General features: G+C 35.9%; 1 protein-coding gene across 1 annotated transcript; it reads left to right on the top strand.

Annotated features, from left to right (window-relative positions):
* Positions 1-18,676: 18,676 nt before the first annotated feature.
* On the top strand, positions 18,677-22,863 carry LOC116140898 (zinc finger BED domain-containing protein RICESLEEPER 2-like). The gene is made up of 6 exons (XM_031426470.1): positions 18,677-18,752; positions 20,638-21,399; positions 21,517-21,705; positions 21,784-22,235; positions 22,338-22,656; positions 22,744-22,863. Exons 1-6 carry the CDS (start codon positions 18,677-18,679, stop codon positions 22,809-22,811), a joined length of 1,866 nt encoding a protein of 621 aa, XP_031282330.1. The 3' UTR covers positions 22,812-22,863.
* The last annotated feature ends 1,717 nt before the right edge of the window (positions 22,864-24,580 follow it).

Here is a 24,580-nt window from a genome sequence, read left to right as displayed (position 1 = left end):
AGAGCTTTCAAAAAACAGTATAATTCCTAGGAAAATTTGCTTAGAACAATTGCCCAGCCCCTTTGAAAACAAGTTATGATGGGTTTATATAGCACCCATTTACATGATAGAGTTGAGATAAGATTCAAACACATAGGATCAGGAAGTTGCATGATCCTTGGCTACCTTAGTTGGAATCTAAGTCAATATGAATATCTTCCTTCCAATTTGAGCCAAGCTATATATCTTCTCTCCTAATAGGGAATTATCCTCTCCGGATTGACCTCACAACAACATGGTATTAGAGCTCTTCGATCAAATCAAACTCTGAAATTTGATTTCAGCAAACTCAAGGGTTCAACATTATCGAAGCTTAATTTTTGCTGCAAATTTCTTTTTCATTCTTGAACAAGCTTCTTGCTGCCATGGAACATGCAACTGGAGAATCAATCGCAATTTCAATCGACTCTAATTCGCTACTATACATCCATCCCTCATACACATTAGGCTCTATTTTATTCTTTGCGCAGCTTGTAGGTATCGAGAATTGTGGGATTTGGAGTGAGCAATGACAGTATCACTAAGAGCAAAAAATAAGTTAGGGTTTGTGGATGGATCTTGTGATAAGTCTAGGGATGGGCATAATATCCGCCCCCGCAGAAACCCGTCCCGACCCATGCCCTGATACATTATATATGTATTATATATGTATAATGTATCATTTGATATTTTAATTGATTATAATAAATCAATAAATCATTATAATTTTTTTTTTTTTTTTTTTGGTTCCTCATTGAAGCATTATTTCAATTTCATTTCCTAATTCCCCTTGTTATATCATGGTAGCTATTTATTTAGAATTTATTATAATATATATGTATAATGTATCATATGTAATACATTATGTATCATTTAGAATATTAATGAGACATTATAATATATACGATATAATTTATTTACAATTTATTATAATATATTATATATTATACATTATACGCTATACATAATATTAGGGGTGAGCGGTTCCAAGTACCTTGTATTTTTCGGAGGAACCGGAACCGCACAGTGCAGGTTCTTAAATTCAAGGAACCGGAGCCTAAAATGTAGGTTCCGGTTCCTTTCCGGGGTACCCTATAAAAAATCAATTACCCCCTATTAATTTAAAAAATGACAAAAATACCTTAAAAGTTGACAAATACACCCCTAAATAATTTTGATTGCTCATTCATTTGTATCCAATGTAACTCATAAATCCTCTAATCTTTAGGCAACATTTGAATTCGATCAATTCATCACAATTCACATAAAATTTCTCAATCAAAACCAAGACACAAACAATTATTCATCTGTAAATTGTTAATTTAATGTTATAAATTGTTAATGTTTATAAAGTAATATAATAATATTGTAATTAATTAAGTAATTCTTTAATTATAATGTAATGTTATAATTAATTAAGTAATCATACTATACATGTATAATATAATGTTATAATAATTAAATTTCTAATTATTTAATTAAATATTGTACTAATGTTTATAATGTAATGTTATAATGAATTAAGTAATCTTACTATAAATTTATAATGTAATGTTATAAATTTATAACTAATTAAGTAATCATTTAACTATGTAATGCTATAATTAATTAAGTGATCATAATATAATGTAATGTAATAATGTTATAATTAATTACGTAATAATTTAACTGAGTAATCATTTGTTTATAATGTAATGTTATAATTAATTAAGTAATCGTACTATAAATTTATAATGTAATGTTAATATGTTATATTTAATTAAATCTCTAATCATCTAATTAAGTATTGTGCTAATGTTTATATAGTAAATTACTAATGTTTATAATATAATGTCATAATCAATTAAGTAATTATTTAATTAAATAATGTTATAATTAATTATGTGATCATACTATGATGTAATAATGTAATGTTATAATGAATTAAGTAATCATACTATAAATTTATAATTTAATATTGTAATTAATTAAATTTCTAATTATTTAATTAATATACTAATATTTATAATGGAATGTTATTGATTAAGTAATCATACTATAAATCTATAATGGAATGTTATAATTGATTAAGTAATCATACTATAACTCTATAATATAATGTTATAATTAATTAAATTTTTAATCATTTAATTAAGTAATATAATAATATAGTAAACTACTAATGTTTATAATGTAATGTTATACATTTATAACTAATTAAGTAATCATTTGATCATGTAATATTATAATTAATTAAGTGATCATAATATAATGTAATATAATAATGTTATAATTTAATTAAGTAATTATTTAACTATAATATAATGCTTAATTAATTAAATTTCTAATCATTTAATTAAGTAATCATTTGTTTATAATATAATGTTATAATTAATATTTATAATATGTCATAATCAATTAAATAATCATCTAATTATGTAATGTTATAATTAATTATGTAATCATACTATAATGAAATGTTACAATAAATTAAGTAATTATACTATAAATCTTTACTGTAATATTATAATTAATTTGTTTATAATAGAATGTTATAATTAATTAAGCAATTATTTAATTAATGTTACAATTAATTAAGTAATCGTACTGTAAATTTATAATTTAATGTTATAATTAATTATGTGATCATGCTATAATGTAATGTTATAGTGAATTAAGTAATTATACTATAAATCTTTAATGTAATATTATAATTAATTAAATTTTTAATCATTTAATTAAGTATTGTACTAATGTTTGTAATTAAATATTATAATTAATTAACTAATTAACTAATTATACTATAAATCTATAATGTAATGCTATAATAATTAAATTTCTAATTATTTAATTAAGTAATAAACTAAATGTTATAAGTCAATTAATTAAGTAGTAATTAATTAATGTAATGCTATAATTAATTATACTATAAATCAACTAAGTAATGTTATAAAATAATAATTAATTAAGTAATCATTTAACTATGATGTAATGTTATAATCGATTAAGTATAATATTTAACTAGTAATTAAATTTATTAATGTTTATCAATTTATTATATATAATTAATTAATTGCTAATTTACTATAGATATACTTAGAACTTGATAATTGAAGTAAATAACTAAATATATTATTATTCAATCAAATATACTATTTTATTCAAAAATTATTCTTTTAATAACATTAAAACACTTTTAATTGGATCCTAATTTCAATTATACACTTAATTAATCAAAACTTTAATATTAATATATTATAATATATTAAAGTTTTTAATATGGTGTAGTTTATATGTAATAAGTATCATTGTATATTTATTTAATTAGGTTATTCAAAAATTTTAACTTTTTCTATTTTAAATTTTTTATATGTAAAGTAATGAAACTTCCCATTTTTCACAAATATTTCATTGGAGCCCAGGTTCCAAAATAGGTTCCAAAACAGGTTTCAAAAATCGTTCCAAATCAGGTACCCGCTACAGTTCAAAACAGGTTCCAAACCAGGTACCTGTTTCAGGTTCTTTTTCGAGGTTTCGGTTCCTCCACACATAAGAACCGGAACCAGAACCGAAACCGCACAGTGTTGGTTCCAATAAAATGGAACCGAAACCTACCCGCATAGAGCCAGTTCCGGGTAGGTTCCGGTTCCGGTTCCGGTTCTACCCGCTACCCGTGCTCACCCCTACATAATATACTATTATCCGTAATCATAATATCATATATTTATATGTTAATATTTGTTGCTTAATACAATAATACATAATATTATACCATTAATATAAAATATATTTACATATATGTATAATGTATAATAATTATAATTTTGATTCATTATAATTTTTTTTAATCATTATAAATTAAAAAAAATTATAATGTAAAACCTCCAAACGAGGATTTCAAGGATTCCCCGAATTTCCTGTTTGGGGGTCGAGCCAATTCGGAGGTTCCCCAAATTTTCCGTTTGGGCTAAGGGCCAGGACCGAGAGATGCCCTTGGGCTTTCGAACCGAGGCCGGAGATAGGGGTCCTCGCCCTATGCCCATACGTAGATAAGTCTTTGTTTTGAATCAAACTCATTTTTCAATTCCTTTTTTAACTAATCGTTTTTGTTATGTTAAATCTCAAGATTCGTTTCAGAAAATGTTGTATTTGTTTCTCAAAATTGGAATAGGCAGACGGAGAATTGATTTTAAGGTTCAAAATGAGTGATTATGAAATATGAAGTTGAATTTGGAAGTGGAAGTGGGCTCACCCTAACCACATTCAATTTTAATCATTTCAAAGATCATCTACCGTGTGGGGGCACATACACTTTATATTTAATAATTATCAAAGGATCCATCAAATTGCAAGTATGGCCGCCGGATTTAATTTTAATACAGTCAAGGAAACTTGAACAACTAATAAGGACAAATGAAAGTGGCCTATTTGTGAATGTTAGTGTAACATTCCTTTCAATGGCCTAAAATTTGTTACAACAATTGACTTTATTGTACCATTAATTGTTGGGATTGGTCATTGGAGTTGTACGTCCTCTAAACCAAAAAACTATTTTTCAATGGTTGAAATTTTGGTTGGTACGCCCGATTAGACAGGCAGTTAGGCTTAAATTCATTTGTTAAGTAAGTCTCATATTATTTAATGATTTTAGTTATAAATTTACTATCAATTGAGATTACTTTAATTAATTACCCTTGTTATGCCTAAAAAATCAAGGCTGACGTAGGCTTACATCAACAATGATCAATTAGAGTTCAGAAAGACATTGTGCCGTCTAGGCGCTGCCACTTTGCCGAAGGACAGAAAAAGTAAGGTTGTCATCAGCTTGGCAGGTAAAGGCCTGGCGAGTGAGTAGCTGGGAGTCACCCACTTGCCCAAGCCCTATGCGATCTAAGGATATCTTCCGTGCAACTGGCCAATGGGAAGCAGGGTAGGAACTATACAGCACCTGCCCATTGGTAGACCCATAATCATTACCTAGAAACCTCTTACTATAAATAAAGAGCTCCCCTCTCATTTTTCGAGATTCTAGTTCTGATAACATAAACATTCTCTCTCCCTCTCTGTATTTATGTTCTCTCTGATCGCTACATGCGACCTGATTGTACTCTTCCATAAATAAAAAGACAGTGAACGTAGGATTCGCTTTAAGCATTCAAACCACTCTAAAAATCGTCTCCCTTGTGTTTATTTCATTTTCCAGTTCACGTGTAATTTCCAATTCCGCTTAGCACTTTGCACATGCGAGTAATTGGTGACAAAATCCAGCATCAACAGTTTGGTGCTAGAAGGAAGGTATGATTTAGTATCCGCTCTTCATCAAGAATCTCTCATCAATCGAGTCTGTTCGCTAGCAAATAGCCCATGGTTTCGAAACCGAGCAAGCTAGCCCCAGCAACGAGGAGGTCCCCTGGGTACAGGATGACACTTCTCCCGAAGTGCCCCCAATTCAACATAGTATCGCGATAGACATTCTTCGAGCTCACAGCTTGACCCAACTGTGATGGATTACTTGGAGAGGTTCAACAATACTCTCTAAACGGTTAAGCGAAGGTTAAACCGTTTGGATCAAGTCGTACCACCCGAGTCCAACAAGGCAGTGCTACCACCAAAAATCTTGTAGGTCGCACTAAAGTGTGGAAACGGGTGAAGGCCCATGTCGTGCGCACTACAGCACAAAAGGGCAAGGGAAAGTAGGTGGCGGATAATGGGCCAAAGAGCTCCAAGGGACCAGCAAATACCGGTCGCGAAACAGGTAGAATACTTGTGGCTTTGTGACTTGACGACATGTAGCATCATGAACCGTCCCACGCCACACCACATGGGCACCCCCACAAAAGTGCAAGGCAGGGAAACCGCCAGCAACCGCGGGTTAGTTTTGACCAAAGTGAAGGTTAGGGTAACTCTCCGAACCTTTCATTGCCTTCACATGGCTCCAATCAGCGTGTGTCAAGGTATGCTAGAGCCTCTGATCGAGGCGAGGAAAAGTCTGATTTGCAGTCTTTCCTCAACCATAAACGTGAGGGTCGAACCCACATTGCGGAAAGTGATCGCTAGGTAGTTGCATTGCCTTAGATTGAGGAGCTACAGTGAGCTCTAGATCAGCTTAGAGCTTAGTAAAATGAACATGGGTAGGTCGCTAAGGCGTCTCCATTTTCTCTAGTAGTGTTAGTTGCTCCTCTCCCGTCGAGGTTTAAAATGCCTGATATGCGAGCATTTGATGGCAATTTTGATCCGTGGGATCACCTTTATAAGTTTAACAACCTCGTGCAGCTTCACCAAGTTTCCAACTTGGCCAAATGTCACTGTTTGGCAGTGACCTTGACTGTCCATGCCAAGCACTGGTGTAGATCGCTTTTGCCCAAGGGAGATTATTCTAGACAAGTCAAAAGAGGCCAGCCTGCTCAGAGAGCCAGCACCCATGAACAATCTCCCTTGGGCAAGAAACAACAAGAAATATTGTTGTTATCATCGGGACAATAGGCACCATACCGATGAGTGCCAGGCTCTCAAGCAAGCAATTGAAGACCTCATCAAGTAGAGGCACTTCAAGGAGTATGTTGATGGTCCGACTCTTGTTCATGAGAAGGATCAAGAGGTACAAGGGAATAAACGTCGTGGTCCCAAGGGTCTTTATTTCGTGGGGATCATCTTTGGAGAACAGCACCTCGCAGGGAATTCTCGAAATGCCTAAGAAAGGTACGCTCGGAAAGTTTGCCATGACCCCATGAGTGTGATGAGCACGATGTCGCAACCCGTAAAGGTCTACAGAGAAGAAGAGATTACCTTCACAGAGAAGAAGAGATTACCTTCTCAGGGAAAGACGTAATGCGATTGCATCATCCCCATGAGGATGCACTCATCATCGCGCCTAAAATAGGTCAGTACGAAGTCCACAGGATGTTGGTGGAAAATAGCAGCATTGTGAACATCCTATTTCAGCGAGCTTTTGAGGAGATGCAGTTGGATGAGGTAGATTTGAAGCCTGCCTTTATCCCTCTCTATGGTTTTACTAGAGATCATCTGATTCTTAAGGGAACAATCACACTTCTCGTCACTTTGGGTGAGACCAACGAAGTGACTAAGATGACAAAATTCTTAGTAGTAGACTATCTATCTGCTTTTAATGGCATTTTCGGACAACCTCTACTATGGAGTTTCAAGGCCATCACCTCTATCTATCATCTAAAGATGAGGTTTCCCACTCCGACAGGGTGTGGGGAAATGAAAGGGTCTAAGAGCGAGTCTCGCGACTACTATGTAAGGGTAGTGTAGATAGCGTGCAAAGGGATAGGGAAGCTGGTGGGCATTCTCGAGCAGGCCATGGCGATCAACAAGATCGAGCCACAATCGGGTCCAGTGAAAGATTACATAGATCCTCGTGTTCAAGAGGAGTATTCCCATAATAGGTCGGTTGAGTCTCTGTTAGAGGTATCTGTTGACCAAAATGAGTCAACGCAAGTATTGAAAATCGGGAGTAATCTCAACATGCAGCTCGCTGTAGATTTAACAAGCTTCCTCAAACATAATATAGATTTTTTGCATGGACTCATGCTGATATGGTCGGAATCAGCCCGAATATAATATGTCATGCACTCAACATCGATAGCGCAGTCAAGTTGATTCACCAGAAGAGAAGAGCCATGGACCCAGAGCGCTATGTTGCCCTTAAAGTTGAGGTGGATAAGCTCCTCTCAAATGGGTTCATTCGGGAAGCTCATTATCTGAGTTGGGTCGCCAATCCGGTTTTGGTGAAGAAACCCAACGACAAGTGGTGAACTTGTGTTGATTTCTTTGACCTCAACAAATCATGTCTAAAGGACAGTTTCCCTTTGCCTAGAATCGATCAGCTCGTCGATGCCACCTTTGGGCATGAGCTATTGAGCTTCATGGACTCCTACTTGGGGTATAATTAGATCCCGATGCATGAGCTTGACGAGGAGCATACCTCGTTCATCACAAATCAAGGACTATACTACTATAAGGTCATGCTCTTCAGTCTGAAGAACGCTAGGGCAACCTACCAGCATTTGGTTAAGTTTATGTATTCTGAGCAGATTGGGAAATCAATATGTATTTAGAGTAGATCGGGAAATCAATAGAAGTCTATGTGGATGACATGCTGGTTAGGTCGCATGTCGCTTTAGAACATATAGCACATTTCGCTGAGATGTTCGACATGCTCCGAAGGTATAGAATAAAGCTTAATCCTCTCAAGTGTTCGTTCAAAGTATCCTCTAGGAAATTCCTAGGGTATATGCTTAACCACCGAGGGATTGAGATCAACCCCAAAAAGATCCGAGCTCTCCTAGATATGACAAGTCCTATGAATCGAAAGTAAGTTGAGAGCTTGAATGGGAAGATAGGGGCTCTCAATCGCTTCATATCGAGAGCAACAGATTGTTGCTTGCCGTTCTTTAATATACTCAGGGCCAACAAGAAGTTTGAATGGACTCTAGAATGTGAGTGAGCCTTCCAAAGCATAAAGGATCATCTCGGAAAGCTGCCTCTTATATTTAAGCCTCTTCCTAAGGAGATCTTATTTATCTACATGTCTGTTTCCCAGTATACGGTCAGCGTAGCTCTCATCCTGGAAGAGGGCAGAGTTCAGTAGCCAGTGTATTATACAAGCAAGTAGTTTCTGGATGCTGAGACACGATATTCAAAGATGGAACGATTAGCCTATGTCTTGCTGATCGCTTCCAGGAAGCTGCGATCTTATTTCCATGCCCATATCATCCATGTTCTAACCAACTACCCACTCAAACAAGTTATTCAGAAGTTGGAGGCTTCGGGTAAGTTACTTAACTAGGCTATGAAATTAAGCCAATTCAATCTATATTATAGACCAAAGATAGCAATCAAAAGGCAGGTTGTTGCTAATTTTATTTCGGAGTTCTCTTATCAGCCAAATTGAGAACCCAAACAGACAGCCAGCGAAGTTGTCCAAGAAACTATTCGAAACTTATCAACTTGGAGCCTCTATGTTGATGGATCTTTAAACAAAAGAAGAGCCAGAGCTCGTCTCCTACTCCTTAGTCCCGAAGGGACTCGGATTCATGGCATCCTTAGGTTCGGATTCAAAGCTACGAATAATAAGGCCGAATATGAAGCGCTACTTGCTGGTCTGCGACCAACAAGAGAAATGGGGTCAGAAATAATCAACATCTATAGCTACTCTCAGCTAGTTGTTAATCAGATCATGGGAGAATATCAAGCCAAAGAAGAGAATATGATCAGCTATATCTGAGGAAATCTAAGGCCGCGTTCGAGCCCTTCAAGCATTATATGATCAGTCAAATTTTGAGAGACGGTAACTTTGTCGCAGATGCTTTGGCAAAAACAGTCTCTTTGCTGGACTCCAATGTCTCAGACAACATTCCAGTTCGGTATATCAAGGTTCCTAGCATCAGCTTGCCTAAGTAAACCATAGCTAAGATCGAATCTACTTCTTGGATGACTCCAATTATTCAGTATCTCCAAGATAGGACTCTGCCTAGCAATAAAACTAAGGAAAGAATCCTACGAACTAGAGTTTCTCATTACACGCTCATCAAGAATCAACTGTACAAGTGAGGGTTTAGCAGTCCCCTCCTCCGAAGTATAACCGATGATGAAGCAGACTACATCCTGAGAGATATACATGAAAGGATATGTGGTAATCACACTGTCGCATGATCTCTCGCCAATAAAATTATCCGTTAGGGATAATATTGGCCCATACTTCACGAGCATGCCTTCAACTTTGTGAAGAAGTGTGACAAGTGCCAAAGATTCGCGAATGTTCTACGAGCTCCTTCCCACCAACTAACAACAATGACCAGTCCCTGGTCATTCTCTATGTGGGAATTGATCTCATCGGGCCCATGCCGACCAATAAATGAGGCATTAAATATGCAGTGGTCGTGGTGGATTATTTCACTAAGTTGGTCGAAGCTGAGCCTTTGGCCGCGATCACTACCAAGAAGCTCAAAGACTTTGTCTTCAAGAATATAGTATGCCACTATGAGATTCCTCATGCACTCATCTCTGATAATGGGAAACTATTCGACAATGAGGAATTCAAGCAATTTTGTGACGAGCTGGGAATTCATAAAAAGTTTGCCTCAGTAGCAAGACCACAAGCCACTGGTCAGGTTGAAGCTGTCAACAAGACTATTAAGCACACATTGAAGACTAAGCTTGGCGTAGCCAAGGAAAATTAGGCCGATGACCTCCCAAAAGTCTTATGGGTATATAGGACAACTCCGAAAACCTATACCTCAGAAACACCTTTCTCGCTAGCATATGGCTGCAAGGCGATGATTCCAGTTGAAGTAGGAACTGGTTCACTTCGAAGGGAATTTTTTAATGAGGCAGACAATGATGTATTCTTGCATGCGAGTCTAGACTTAGTTGAAGAACACTATGACAAAGCTCAGTTAAGGATAGCTTCCTACCTGCAGTAGGCAAAAAGATTCTTCAACTCCAAGGTTGGGGAAAAGGACTTTCAAGTTACTTACCTGGTTTTGAAAGAAGTCCTTCTCGGTACAAAGGAACCGAGCACGAGGGTATTGGGACCTAATTGGGAAGGTCCATATCGCATCGCAAAGGTAATACGACATAGGATGTATCACCTCAAAAGGTTCAATGGTTCTGAAGTACCGTAAGCTTGGAATACTGAACATCTTCGCCTCTACTATTAGTAATTCCGAACTCGCTTATAGTTTTGATTATTTCTTTAAACTTGTAAAATTTTCCTTCTTGTAAGTATTATGAATAAGATTGGTATGTTTCTTCTCGAAGAAAAACTTACGTCGTGATCTCAAGTCTTTTGTTAATAATCTTGTTCTTTGTAACATTTTGCAAGTTCAATGGTCAGATAAGTCATATTTGTCTTGAGAAGTGCTTAAATTATAAAAGTGCTATCGCAAGTGACCAAGAGTTCCTTTTATATATTAAAAAAGTATGTACAAGAAAGCGACAAGAAGTTACAAAAGCTAAAAAGCTGGGAGAACTATAAGGACAGAAAAAAGGGCAATCATTGGTCTTCATCTCCACACCCCCTAGGCGTAACCTCCCGATCCTCTAGACGATTGTCAACCTTCGGATTGTCCACCTGATCTTCGAGAATGCTAGGCTGATCATCTTCCGAAGGAGGTTCATGTTCCTCCTACTGCTCGGCCTCTTCAACCTGAAGCATGAAAACAAGGATGGACTGGTATTCATCTGGAAGTTCGGAGATGTCCATATCTGGGTTTCTCGGCCACAAGCTCTAAATGGCTTGTATTGCCCAGTGAGCAGCTGTCCTCTTGAGCTCGAGGTTTTGTTGCTTCATCTGCTCTATCAATGAAGCAACTCACCCTTAAGACAGCTCGAGGTTTGCCTCCATTACCCTCTTCTACTTCTCAGAGTTCTCTCACAGCTGAGCCCGACTCTCCTCTGCTGCCTTTGCACAATCGGTGTTCACCTTTAGCTCTATCTCTCTCTCGCTCAACTTCTTGGTGAGTCTTGCCACCATCTACTAGAGTTCCTTGTTGTTCCCGTCCCTCTTCTCGAGCTTGACCTTTTGAAAGTTTGTGGCCCGAATTACAAAATCTCTCTCTACAAGTACTGATCCACCTAGATGCGAGCCGCTTTAGCCTCCACATTCATGGCCACGAGGTTCTGCTTTAGCTTGGCATTCTCCTCCTTCAGCTTGTGGAGATTGCCGGTAGAGTCTATATCGATCTTCTATTGGGCCACAGTCAGGGTGAGCAGGGACTGCATGGGAAAAGAGACAAAATTTAGTTTCCTTTTCTCAAAATCATGAAAAGCTAAGAAAGTTCTCAAATGGAACAGGCCGTTTTACCTGACTATGCAATTGGAGTGCGATAGCCACCACGTTGGTAGGTTAGGAAGCCACGAACTCCTCGAAGGCCTTGGTAAGCTGGCAGTCTAGTAGGGGGTGTACATTACCGACTACAAGTGCTTTAGTAGTTACCCTAAGGAATCCAGCATGGATAGATCTTGCCTCGAGGGGCTAGACATATCCTTGACTCGTTGCTTGCCCATTTTCTTCTAAGCAGTCGTGATCACTCCCGCTCCCTTGCACGAGCTCCCAGTGGTTGTCGAGGTGCCCCCCGCCCATCAGGGGCACTCTCAAGCTAGTGATAGAGTAGGACTGAGTTCTCTTCGGCAGCACCTCGAAGCTTTTTGGCTCCAACTCCATTTCCTCCTTAGCGGTCAATTGTTTCCTTTTCTTGGTCTTTTGGCCCATGGTTTTTTGCTTCGTGGCACGAGTAGCCACGGGTCGAGAAACTTCTACGCGCTGCTCCGTGGATGGTTGCCTTACGGCATCGATCTGTACCCCTCTTGCAAGGGCGACGCTAGGAGTCACCTCGACTAGCTCAATCGGGTTGACCCGGGGGAATACAAATCCCCCAACCTTTGTAGGTAGCTTTGGAACCCTTGATGGCATGGTCGCTGCACGCCATGAAAATGTGTTAGCAAAAATGTCTTCTTTGGTGCAAAGCTAAAAGTTCTTCAGGATACAAAAATACTTACGAGATGGAGTTTCTAAACATGCCTCAGAGCTAAAGAATTTATACTTTTGCAAGTTGGCAGTGGTCATGAGCAATTTTGCATCACGACTCTAATAGGGTAAACGACCAAATGCCTTGATACAGCTGAAATCTGCTAGATCCGACAACCTGGTCATCTTGTTCTCTACGAAAAAGAAAATTTCCATTAGTCTTAATTACCAAAAGATAAAGGAAAGGGTAGTTAGTTTGTAAAACAAAAAGGAAGAACCTACTTAGCTCCCTAAATTTGCAAACACGATCATACTTGAAGAAGAAATATTTGGTGTCATAAGTCCCAACGTTGCTGGGGTAACCAAATATCCCTCCCTCGATCGTAGATCGCTTCGAGAGATAGAAGGAATCTTGGTCCTTGCTTTTCTTCAAGTAGTAAGCGCATGCGATTCCAACGATGTTAACTCATCGAGTTCATGTTCGCGGCATGCGATATACATAGCAATCGCTATCATATACGCATTGGGCATCAGTTGGAACGGTACAACCTCTAAATGGTCGAGGATTAATCTGATGAAGAGGTGAAAAGGTATTGTCACTTTGCATTTGAAGATTGACTCTGAGATCGCAGCCATTCCCTCTTAAGGGTCTTGAGTGGTGTGCAATCTATGCTGGTAGAGGTTTACATTGATCGTAAACTAGTCTACCGCCTTTTGGATCTCATCCGTAGTGGTTGTTGATTTCACCATCTGTGCAGGACCTGTTAGGGTGCTCGGGGGCTGCGAGCTGGTTCCAACAACTGTTCTCATCTCCAAAGCGTCGATTACTCCTAAAGTTTGAAAAGGTGCGACACGAAGAAGGGACTCAGTCTCCATACGTAGTGTTTCGTACGACAACCTAAAAGAATAAGAAAAACCCTAATTTTCCTTCCTTAGCCACTAAAAACCCTAAACGTCCTTAAGAACGAGTTCCCAAGGATCTTTCCCAAGGATCTGTGCCCTAGGTTTTTAATTTTTAAGAGTGTTCCTTTTTTAACACTACCCAGGAATGTGCATCGTGAAAAGTTTACCAGGCATTCAAGCCCACCATTACTGTGAAAAAACTGAGTTTTTTGACAGGAATGAAAAGAAGAAAGGGAAGAGTATTCCTTGCCTCTTGGTTGTTGGGGATGAACGTCCTATCGTAGCGACGGTTGCGCATCAACTGGAAGAATGATGAACTGGCATATGAGTACAAAAAACTTTGTTTTTTTCTCTCTAAAGATGTGAGTTCTGTGAAAATCATGAAGTGGGGTTGGGTTTTTATAGGGAAGAAGGCGACACTTGGTTTCCTTTGCAAGCAACGTTTGGGCATTGGATGCGACCACGTGTCGCTAATCCTCATAAAGAGTAACCTTCACGCTTCGTGAAGATCAATCGACGTTTCCCTCCATTGGAGAAACCAAACGTTGGCATGGTTATCTTCACCGCATTGACTACGCCCTCATCCGCATTTTCGATTCCATTTTTTTGGAACTGACACTGTGCGGTTTCAATTCCGGTTCCTACATGTGGAGGAACCGGAACCGGAACCAAAACCTGGAAAAAAAACCTACAGCAGGTACCCGACTTGAAACTTGTAGCAGGTACCCTGAACCTGGGCTGAAATGAAATATTTGTGAAGATTAAGGGGTCTATGTAATTTTACATATAAAAAAAATAAAATGGAAGAAGTTAAATTTTTACAATAACCTAATTAAATAAATATACAATTATACTTATTACATATAAACTACACCATATAAAAAACTTTAATATATTAATATTACAGTTTTGATTAATTAAGTGTATAATTGGAATTAAGACCAATTAAAAGTATTTTAATGTTATTAAAAGAATTATTTTTTAATAGAATAATATATTTGATTGAATAATAATATAATATTTAGTTATTTACTTCAATTATCAAGTTCTAAGTATATCTGTAGTAAATTAGTAATTAATTAATTATATAAAATAAATTGATAAACATTAATACATTACTAGTTAAATGATAACTTAATCAATTATAACATTATATTATAGTTAAATGATTACTTAATTAATAATAAGTTTATAACATTACATTAGTAATTTAGTACATTACTTAATTAAATAATTAAAAATTTAATTAATTATAACATTACATTATAGATTTATAGTATAATTACTTAATTAATTATAACATTATATTATAAACAAATGATTACTTAATTAATTATAACATTCCATAAACATTAATACAATACTTAATTAAATGATTAAAAATTTAATTAATTATAATATTACATCAAAAATTTATAGTATGATTACTTAATTCTTCATAACATTACATTATATTATGATCACATAATTAATTATAAAATTACATAATGAAATGATTACTTAACTAATTATGACATTATATTATAAACATTAGTAATTTACTATATTAGCACAATACTTAATTAAATGATTAGAAATTTAATTAATTATAACATTACATTATAAATTTATAGTATGATTACTTAATTAATTATAACATTACGTTATAAACAAATGATTACTTAATTAACTGTAACATTCAATTATAAACATTAATATAATACTTAATTAAATGATTAGAAATTTAATTAATTATAATATTATATTAAAGATTTATAGTTTAATTACTTAATTCATTATAACATTACATTATAGTATGATCACATAATTAATTATAACATTACATAATGAAATGATTACTTAATTAATTATGACATTATATTATAAACATTAATCATTTACTACAATAGTACAATACCTAATTAAATTATTAGAAATTTAATTAATGATAGCATTACATTATAAATTTATATTATGATTATTTAATAAATGATTAATTAATTAATTACAATATTCTATTATAAATATTAGTACAACAGTTAATTAAATGATTAGAAAATTAATTAATTAAAACATTACATTATAATTAAATAATTACTTAATTGATAATAATATTACATTATATTATAATCACTTAATTAATTATAACATTACATAGATAAATGATTACTTAATTAATTATAAATTTATAACATTACATTATAAATATTAGTAATTTGCTACATTAGTACATTACTTAATTAAATGATTAAAAATTTAATTAATATAACATTACATTATAGATTTATAGTATGATTATTTAATTAATTATAATATTATATTATAAATGTTAGTACAATACTTAATTAAATTATTAGAAATTTAATTAATTATAATATTAAATTATAGATTTATAGTATGATTGTTTAATTAATTTAATTAATTGTTTGTGTTTTGGTTTTGATTGAGGAATTTTATGTGAATTATGATGAATTGATTGAATTCAGGTGTTGCCAGAGATTAGAGGATTTATGAGTCACATTGGACACAAATGAAAGAGTAATCAAAATTTGTTAGGGGTGTATTTGTAAACTTTTAAGGTATTTTTGTCATTTTTTAAACTAATAGGGGATAATTGATTTTTTATAAGGTACCCGGGAACAGAATCGGAACCTGCATTTTAGGTTCCGATTCCTTGAATTTAAGAACCTGTATTATGCAGTTCTGGTTTCGGTTTCGGTTCCTTTTTTTGGGAACCTGCACTGTACAGTTCCGGTTTCGGTTCCCTCGAAAAATGCATGGTATCCAGAACCACTCACCCCTACTGAGCAGGATCTGACCCCAAGTCACTAAACCTTTAGGGGATGATCATCTTAGGTCACTTGTGAAGTTCGCCAAGCCCACGTCGCGACCTCCACTTAGTTCGCTGGTCGAGAAAAATCGTGAACTTCATATTATTTCAGTCGTTCTCCACTTACAGCTCACGCAAGTGATCCTCGGGATGAGCCAAATCATAGCAAAATCATGAAGTTCTCAACGTTCAAGCCTTGAACCTTAAGAAATGTAGAGCTTCTATTATGCCTAAAAAATCAAGGCTTACATCAATAAGGACCAATCAGAGTTCAAGAAGGCATTGTGCCGTCCAGGCACTACCACGTTGTCCAAGGACAAAAGAAGTAAGGCTATCATCAGCTTGGCAGGTAAAGGCTTGGCAAGTGAGTAGTTGGGGTGAGTAGTTGGGAGTCACCCACTTGCCCAAGCCCTACGCGATTTAAGGATATCTTCCATGCAACAGGCCAATGGGAAGCAGGGTACGAACTATACGGCACCTGCCCGTTGGCAGACCCATAATCATTACCTAGAAACCTCTTACTATAAATAGTGAGCTCCCCTCTCATTTTTCGAGATTCTAGTTCTGAAAACATAAACTCTCTCTCTCTCTCTCTCTCTCTCTCTCTCTGTATTTTTGTTCTCTCTAATCGCTATAGGCGACATGATTGTACTCTTTCATAAATAAAAAGACAGTAGACGTAGGATTTGCTTTGAGCATCCGAACCACTCTAAAAATCGTCTCCCTTTTGTTTATTTCATTTTCCAGTTCACGTGTAAGTTTCAAGTCCGCTTAGCACTTTATACGTACGAGTAGTTGGTGACAAAATCCAGCATCAACAACCCTCAAACCTATCTAAAATTTCTTTTTTTAAAAAGATCAAAGACCTAATGTTATTTTTAATCTTAAACTATATAAATCTATAGTTATAAATATACCAAATTAATTTATGCACCGTTAACAACACGTGCTCATAATAAGAAATACAATAAGGAGAATCCAAATTTGAGATGAGTCTAGTGACTACCGCTCCTATAGCTACTATTGTACTTCCAAGACTAGTGGAAATACCTATGGAAAATCTCTTTTCCTGTTCACTATATTATCTGTATGATTGATATGAGCAAATCCTGCAGGATAATTACCGGCTTTTTGGAATATACTAGTAGCATAATATGCCATACCACTGACTCCTGCCAAATCCAATCTAAAGAGTTTTAATTCCATTGATATATCAGGAAAATCATGAAACTGAAAGGTGACAGAATGAGTCATATTTGGGACGCTCACAATGAGTGAATTTGCGGAACAGCTCCGGAAATCTAGTTCCCGAGCTCTGGTGAAAGGTTTCCAAATTATCCTACAAAACAATTAAAAGTACTTGTAATTCCCTCAAGGTGAAGTTGAAGTCTCCATTAAAAAGATGAAGTGGTAACTGGTAACTGGTAAGCATACTCTTAATATCAGCTGCTTCTTGAGAAATATCAGAAATTTCTCCCCTTAGGCACCGCAGAGCCGTTTCAAACTCCTTTTCGCTTCCAACTTTAACCTGCAAAAAAAAAAAAAATAGCATTTGTCCTTTGTACTTAAAACTCCATTATCGTCCTACATATACTACAGAAAGATTAAACTGCTTTCCATACAAATATGTTGAATTGAACTCACCAGCCATCTATAGGGAGACTCAGGAATGAAAAATAAAGTTACAATTTGCAACAGGCATGGAATAGCACCTGGAGAAAAATGAGCAAAAGGTGTCAATTTTGACTGAAGTTTTAGATTAAATTAACACTATATAGCAGGGAATTTTATTACCAACTAGAGCCAATGTGCACCAAAAGATGTCATTTCCAACTAAGTATACGAGTGAAAAGTCTACACTAATGTAGAAATAAGATTACATAAAGCGTTTGGTGAATGAATTATAGTTATGAAATGGGACAGAAGGGAAAAAGAATTGAACCTTCCCGAAAGCGATAGCAAACCAACCAAAGGTACATAATATATCAGAGAACATAGCCTGATTAATGAGATGAACAAGTTACACAATGAAGAAGAATGGTTGAAGTTTACAAATGAGGGAAACTTAATAAGACTACAAGTCTCCTGCCTAGTATATCAGCTATCCTGCCACTTAATATGGTACCAAGTATTATTTCTGATCCAACAGTCATTATTGAGCCAAAAACTGAATTCTGCACAATTCATGATCAGGGTGAGCATGAAAACAAACTAGGGAATTAATGCAGAAGAATTTATGAGTTTATATGATTTTAAAATTGACAAGGAGAAACAAGATGAAATATGTAGCATAGCTTTATTTTTGAAGAAACAGAAATGTTTATGCATGTTGAATTAAAATATTCCAATACATTCAGCTTTCACACAGGAACTATAGTTTTTAACTTTTAAGCTAATGTCGAATATATTCTTTAAACTATATGAGGATAACTTTAATATTATTGTATATAAAATGGTTTGATTTACTCTGAATAATGAAAGGAAACAAAGGTGATTATGGAGAAATGGAAACAATTATTACTAACAGCTGCAACTGTGAGGCCCAGGCAGGTGATGAGTAACCCACCTGCAAAACAATCACAACCCATTAGTTCCAGTCAAAGTCAGCTGATTGTGTGGCTATGCTGTCATATATTGGATAGTTTCATTTTTACTAGCTGAAGAAATGATCCGCATATCAGGCCTATTGATGACTGGACTAAACCGGTATAGATCCAATGATGAATGACCCAATTACCTATACCACTCCAAATTTTACATCAACACAATTTTGGACTTGGGAGAAATTAGAATGGGCTTATACGAATTCTTCTAAAGTCCATTAAATATTGTTAATTTTTCTGGGAATTTTTAGGTTACGATGATTTGCATTCATGACTTGTGAGAGTACTGTGGGAATAGGGATGGGTGTTTGATCTGCCCTGTCTGGGACCCGCCACAAACGGGGTGGGTTTTTCCCCAAAAAATAGGTGCGGGTGTGGGTGTAAAAAAGAGACCTATAACCGGGTGCCCAGGTGCCCGGGTGCGGGAATGTGAGCTTTCAATTAACATAGCCATTGATTTGGGCGTCAACGATAGACCTGGCAAATACCCACCCGCACTCGCAGGTCAACAAGTACTCGTACCCAACGGGTGGGTACGGGTTACACACCTCTTGACTCGTGAAAATATGACCCGTACCCGACCCGCCTGTGACTTTTGCGGGTGGACCGGGTACTACCTGCGGACCCGCAAATTTGAAATTTAAAAAAAAATAAAATAAAACTTATCACTCTCAAACCCTAATCTAAACCAAAACTTATCAGAAAAAAAACAAAAAACGCAACAGCTCATTCTCTTCTCTCACAGGCCACAGCAGCTCCATGACCACTCCTCAGTCCTCTCACAGCAGCTCCACTCCCTCACTCTCTCACTCTCACAGCAGCTCCACTCTCCCTCATTCTCTGACTTCTCTCACGGCAGCAACAACAGGTCACGGCAGCAGCAGCAGCAGGTCACGGTAGCCCATTCTCTCACGGCAGCTCATTCTCTCACGGCAGTAGCAGCAGCAGTCAAGTCACAGCAGCTCATTCTCTCACGGCAGCAGCAGTCAGGTCATGGCAGCTCATTCTCTCACGGCAGCACAGCAGTCAGGTCACGGCAACAGCAGATCTCCTTTCACGGCAGCACCAGCAACAGGCAGCAACAGCACGATAGGGCAGCAGTAGCACGGTAGGTAAAGTACAAGTTGATCAAATCTCGTGTTACTTTTAGCTATATCCTGCCTTTGCAGCTAAAAGATGAGTACTGGAAACTTTGGTTAAAGTTACTTTTGTATTTTAATTATGAAATACTTAATATTTATCTCAACAATATGGAATGTTTGATTAGTGATTAAAATAAAAAATAGTAGGGGAGAGTTGAAAAAGTAGTGCATTAAAATAGTTTGTCTTTGGTAAAGCATGTGACAAAAATATGATAGAATGCTAGGGAGTACCGAGAATGAAAAGTATAGAACAAACTACAAAGCATGTGGTCTGACTGACTAACTGAGAAGTCATGCCCCTCTGCCTCTGGGACCAAAAACGTGAAAATTGACTACTTAAAAACGTGACGTGAGGGAGGCTTAAAAAGTTTTGAAAATAAATTTTGGCCCCTAATAATATCCTGCTCAAATATTTATTTTCTTTTGACTCAAATAATGATGATTCACAATTTCACAGCATATACCACATTATAATTTTTTTTTTTTTTTTGATGAATTGTTATGAATTATGATTGGTTATACTTATTGGAGTTGAGGGGTGTTGATTGTTGAGTTGGAAAAATCCAGTTATTTGGTAGGGCTAGTTTCCTTGTAAAATATATGGGAGTGTTTTTATTTTTTTTAGACGAACTGTTATGAATTATGATTGGTTAATTAATTTAAATGTAAATACTTTGTTGTGTCTTTTAGATTGGCTTGGTATGAAGGAGTCTATAGATTTAGGAACGGGTCGTAATGTAACCATAGGTCAACTTCCTTCTACTGGTAGTACTGTTTGTCCAAAAAGACGTAAAGTTTTAGATGTTTGGAGTCAATTTGCAACATATGTAGAAGATAATGGGGAGGTGAGGGTAAAGTGTATGATTTGTGGTAAGTCTTATGCACATGGTAGTTCCAGTCATGGGACTAAGAATATGAGGCGCCATATGGAAGGTTGTCCTAAACGTACCATTACTAGTAGTGTAGATCAAATGATGATGGATTGTGATACTAAATTGAGACGTTTGAAGATTTCTCAAGAAATTTATCGTGAGAAGATGGTAATAGGAATCATAAAACATAATTACCCATATTCAATAGTGGAGCATGAAAGAATTAGGGATGTCCACATGTATTTGAATCATGAAGTTAAGCATTATACTAGGAACCCCGTTAAGGCGGATTGCTTAAAGATATATTACAGGGAGAAGGAAAGGAAAAAGCTTGCTTTAGAGAGGGTTTCAGGTAGAATATGCTTGACTTCTGATATTTGGAGTTCTTGTACTACTGATGGGTGTATTTCTTTAATGGCTCACTATGTTGATGAGAACTGGGAGTTACAAAGTAGAATTCTGAATTTTTGCCATATTCCTTCTCCACACTCAGGGGCTCTTTTGTTAGACATAGTGTATGATTTCTTAAAAGATTGGAGGATTGAAAAGAAAGTCTTCTCTCTTACATTAGACAATGCAAGTAACAATGATAAAATGGAAGACATTTTAAGGAGTCAACTTTGTGTGCAAAATGTTTTATTATGTGATGGTTCTTTTTTTCATGTGCGATGTTGTGCACATATTTTGAATCTCATAGTCCAAGAAGGGTTAAAGGTGAGTAGCATGGCTTTGCATAAAATTCGTGAAAGTGTGAAATATGTTAAAGGAAGTGAGGCTAAAAGAATGAAGTTTGGAGAACTTGTCAAACAAATTGGTGTAATAAGCTCAAAAGGATTGCGAATGGATGTTCCCACGAGATGGAATTCCACTTATTTAATGCTTGAAAGTGCGTTAATATACCGTCGTGTGTTTGTTCATTTGGCACTGATAGATCCCAATTATAAAAGTTGTCCTTCAAATGAAGAATGGGATAGGGGCGAGAGGATTTGCAAGTTCTTGCAACCATTTTATGAGATCACTACTCTTTTTTCGGGTTCCCAGTACCCCACAGCAAACTTGTATCTCAGAAATGTGTGGAGAATTCAAGTGCGTTTATACGAAGAGATGGAAAATGAGGATGAAGTTCTTAGTACCATGGCAAGTCAAATAAAAGGAAAATTTGACAAATATTGGGATTCTTATACAGTTGTGTTAGCAATTGCAGCAATTCTGGACCCACGTTTCAAGTTTGAGTTTGTTGAGTTTTGTTACAAAAAAGTTGATGGCCCAGTAGTTGCAACAAGAAAGTTGGAGTTGGTCCAGCAGGAGTTGTATAGGCTTTTTGCTGCTTATGAGAGTCTAAGTGGCCATGAGGTTCCCACTGGAGATGATTGCGGACAAGCTAGTAATCCTCATATCATTGGAGATGATATCTGTGTAAGTCAATACTCCCTAAATATTTTTATATTCTTGTGATTAATAAGGTTTTCTTTATTTTGTAATTTTGCTTTATTAAATTTAAATATTTAAATGGTGCAGGAATTTGACTACTACAAGAGTGACTTTAGTGCTACTAAGAAGTCCGAATTGGATACTTATTTGGGAGAGGCAAGATTTGATCGCATCAAATTTTGCAATTTGGATGTCCTGGACCATTGGAAGAAAAATAGTGATCGATATCCGATACTTTCGATGATGGCCCGTGATGTGATGAGTATACCAATAACGACTGTTGCTTCGGAATCCAGTTTCAGTATTGGTAGCAAAGTGCTCAGTAAATATCGAAGTTCACTTTTACCGGAGAATGCAGAGTCTTTGATATGCACCAGGATATGGATTTCTGGATATGAAGTTAAAGGTAACATTTTAACTTATATTTCACATGTTTTAATATTTTTGTTTGTTAATATATTACGATAGTTAACTTATATCTTGTTAATTGTAGAAGATGAAATTGATGATGCTCAGCTGGTTGTGCCATTAAGTCAAGGGCGGGGGAAGGAGATTGCATAATCAAGGGAGGCTTTGTTTGTTTAGTGTGTTTGGTACTTTGGTTAAACAATTATATACGTTTAATTATTTAGTGTTTACTATGTTATGTATGTTGAATGTTAAACAATTTTATATGTTTAGTGTTTACTAATTAGTAATTACTATGTATGTTTAGTGTTTATTAATTCTATTATCTATATGGTGGAGTTTGATATAAATATGAAAAATATTAATATTGAATTAATAATGTTTGGTGAAAACTAAAATCTAATCAAATTTAATTTAATCATCCATTTATTTAATATAATAAGTTAATAACTAATAAGTTTAATAAATGAATTGTAACACCCCACTTGAGGTATGTAGTGAATTTACGTTGCATTGCTTGAATCTTTATTGTTTTGCTCTTAATTGAGTTGTTACATTGTTAATATTGTTTGGTTGGTCCTTGGTTGAATGGATCTTATGGTTGCCCTGAAATTTGTAAAGACTTGGCGAATTTTTATGTTACAGACTTCGCCGGAGCGAAGAAGAAGCTTCGCCGCGTCGATGAAGTCCTGCAACCTACGGTGTAGGTTTGGTAATTTTTCGCTGGGGCGAAGAAAGATTCTTCGCCGCGACGAAGGGCTTGACAAAATGTGTATTGAGTTTCTAGAAAATTCTTCCCTTGGGGCACAATGACCATTCTACCCCTAATTAGCAGGAAAAGTGGGGAGTGAAATGTAAGAAAATTTTATGGAGAATATGTTAGAGTGAGGGTGTGATTGTAATGATTGAAAGGACAAAGATGGAATTTCGAAGAAAGAGCAAGTGCAATATGGGAATGAAGGAATATATTTTGAGCTAAAAAGGGGATAAACTTCATAAACCCTTCATTCATTCTTCTCCACCGCCATACTCTTTCATCATTTCCTCTCAATTCTTCCTTTAAGCTTTCAAGGATTTTTGAGGGTTTTTAGTTGAATCTTGGTAGAGAATTGATCTAAGGCATCCTAAGGTAAGAATCCTTGCTCTAAATGTAAAATTTACCTATAAAGGTGTTAAGGTCTTAATGTCTTAATGTTTAAAGGTGTAGAGAAAAGGCATCTACCAAAGGAAAAGAGAAGTATTAGTGGAATCACACCATCACAAGGTAAGTAAATCCCAATCCAAGTTGATATTTGAGAAATCCTTTGAGTAGAGATTTATTTATGTATGATTTATGTTATGTTGTTGAACTTGTGTTGAAATGAGTAGTTATTTTGTGGTTGTTAAATACACTTCAATTGAGAAGTGTGATGTGTGATGAGAATGGAGTTTGTGATGAAATTGGAGGAGATTGAGAAATCTTTTTGGAAGTGTTAAGTTATGGCAGGGATTATAGTTTGGTGAGAGGGTTTTCTCCCATTTTGGATGGTTCAAGGGAGGAATGGACTTATAAATAAAGTGAAGTGTAGGTATGCACACTAATTGTTTGATGAAATGCATAAGAGAAGTATGAGCATGAGTTGTGAACCTTAATTTTTGCAACATTGCATATTGGCATTTCCTAAGTGCATTAATGAACATGAACCATCCATATGCATTAATTGTGCATTTGAGGAGTAGTTTGAGAAAGAGTAGAGAACAGTGTGAATGAACTACTCTAAGAGTAGAGAGAATGAGAAGAGCACTAAGAACGGGTTGGTGCTTTGTGATCTCCACCCGATAGGTATAAAAACGGGTTGGTGCTTTGTGATCTCCACCCGAAAGTCATGAAGAGTGGGTTGGTGTTGTGTGAACTCCACCCAGCCGTGCCTCCGGTAAGATGA

This window comes from Pistacia vera, unplaced genomic scaffold, assembly GCF_008641045.1.
Source record: "Pistacia vera cultivar Batoury unplaced genomic scaffold, PisVer_v2 Contig385, whole genome shotgun sequence".
NCBI lineage: Eukaryota > Viridiplantae > Streptophyta > Magnoliopsida > Sapindales > Anacardiaceae > Pistacia > Pistacia vera.
This window is presented reverse-complemented; position numbering and strand designations above follow the sequence as displayed.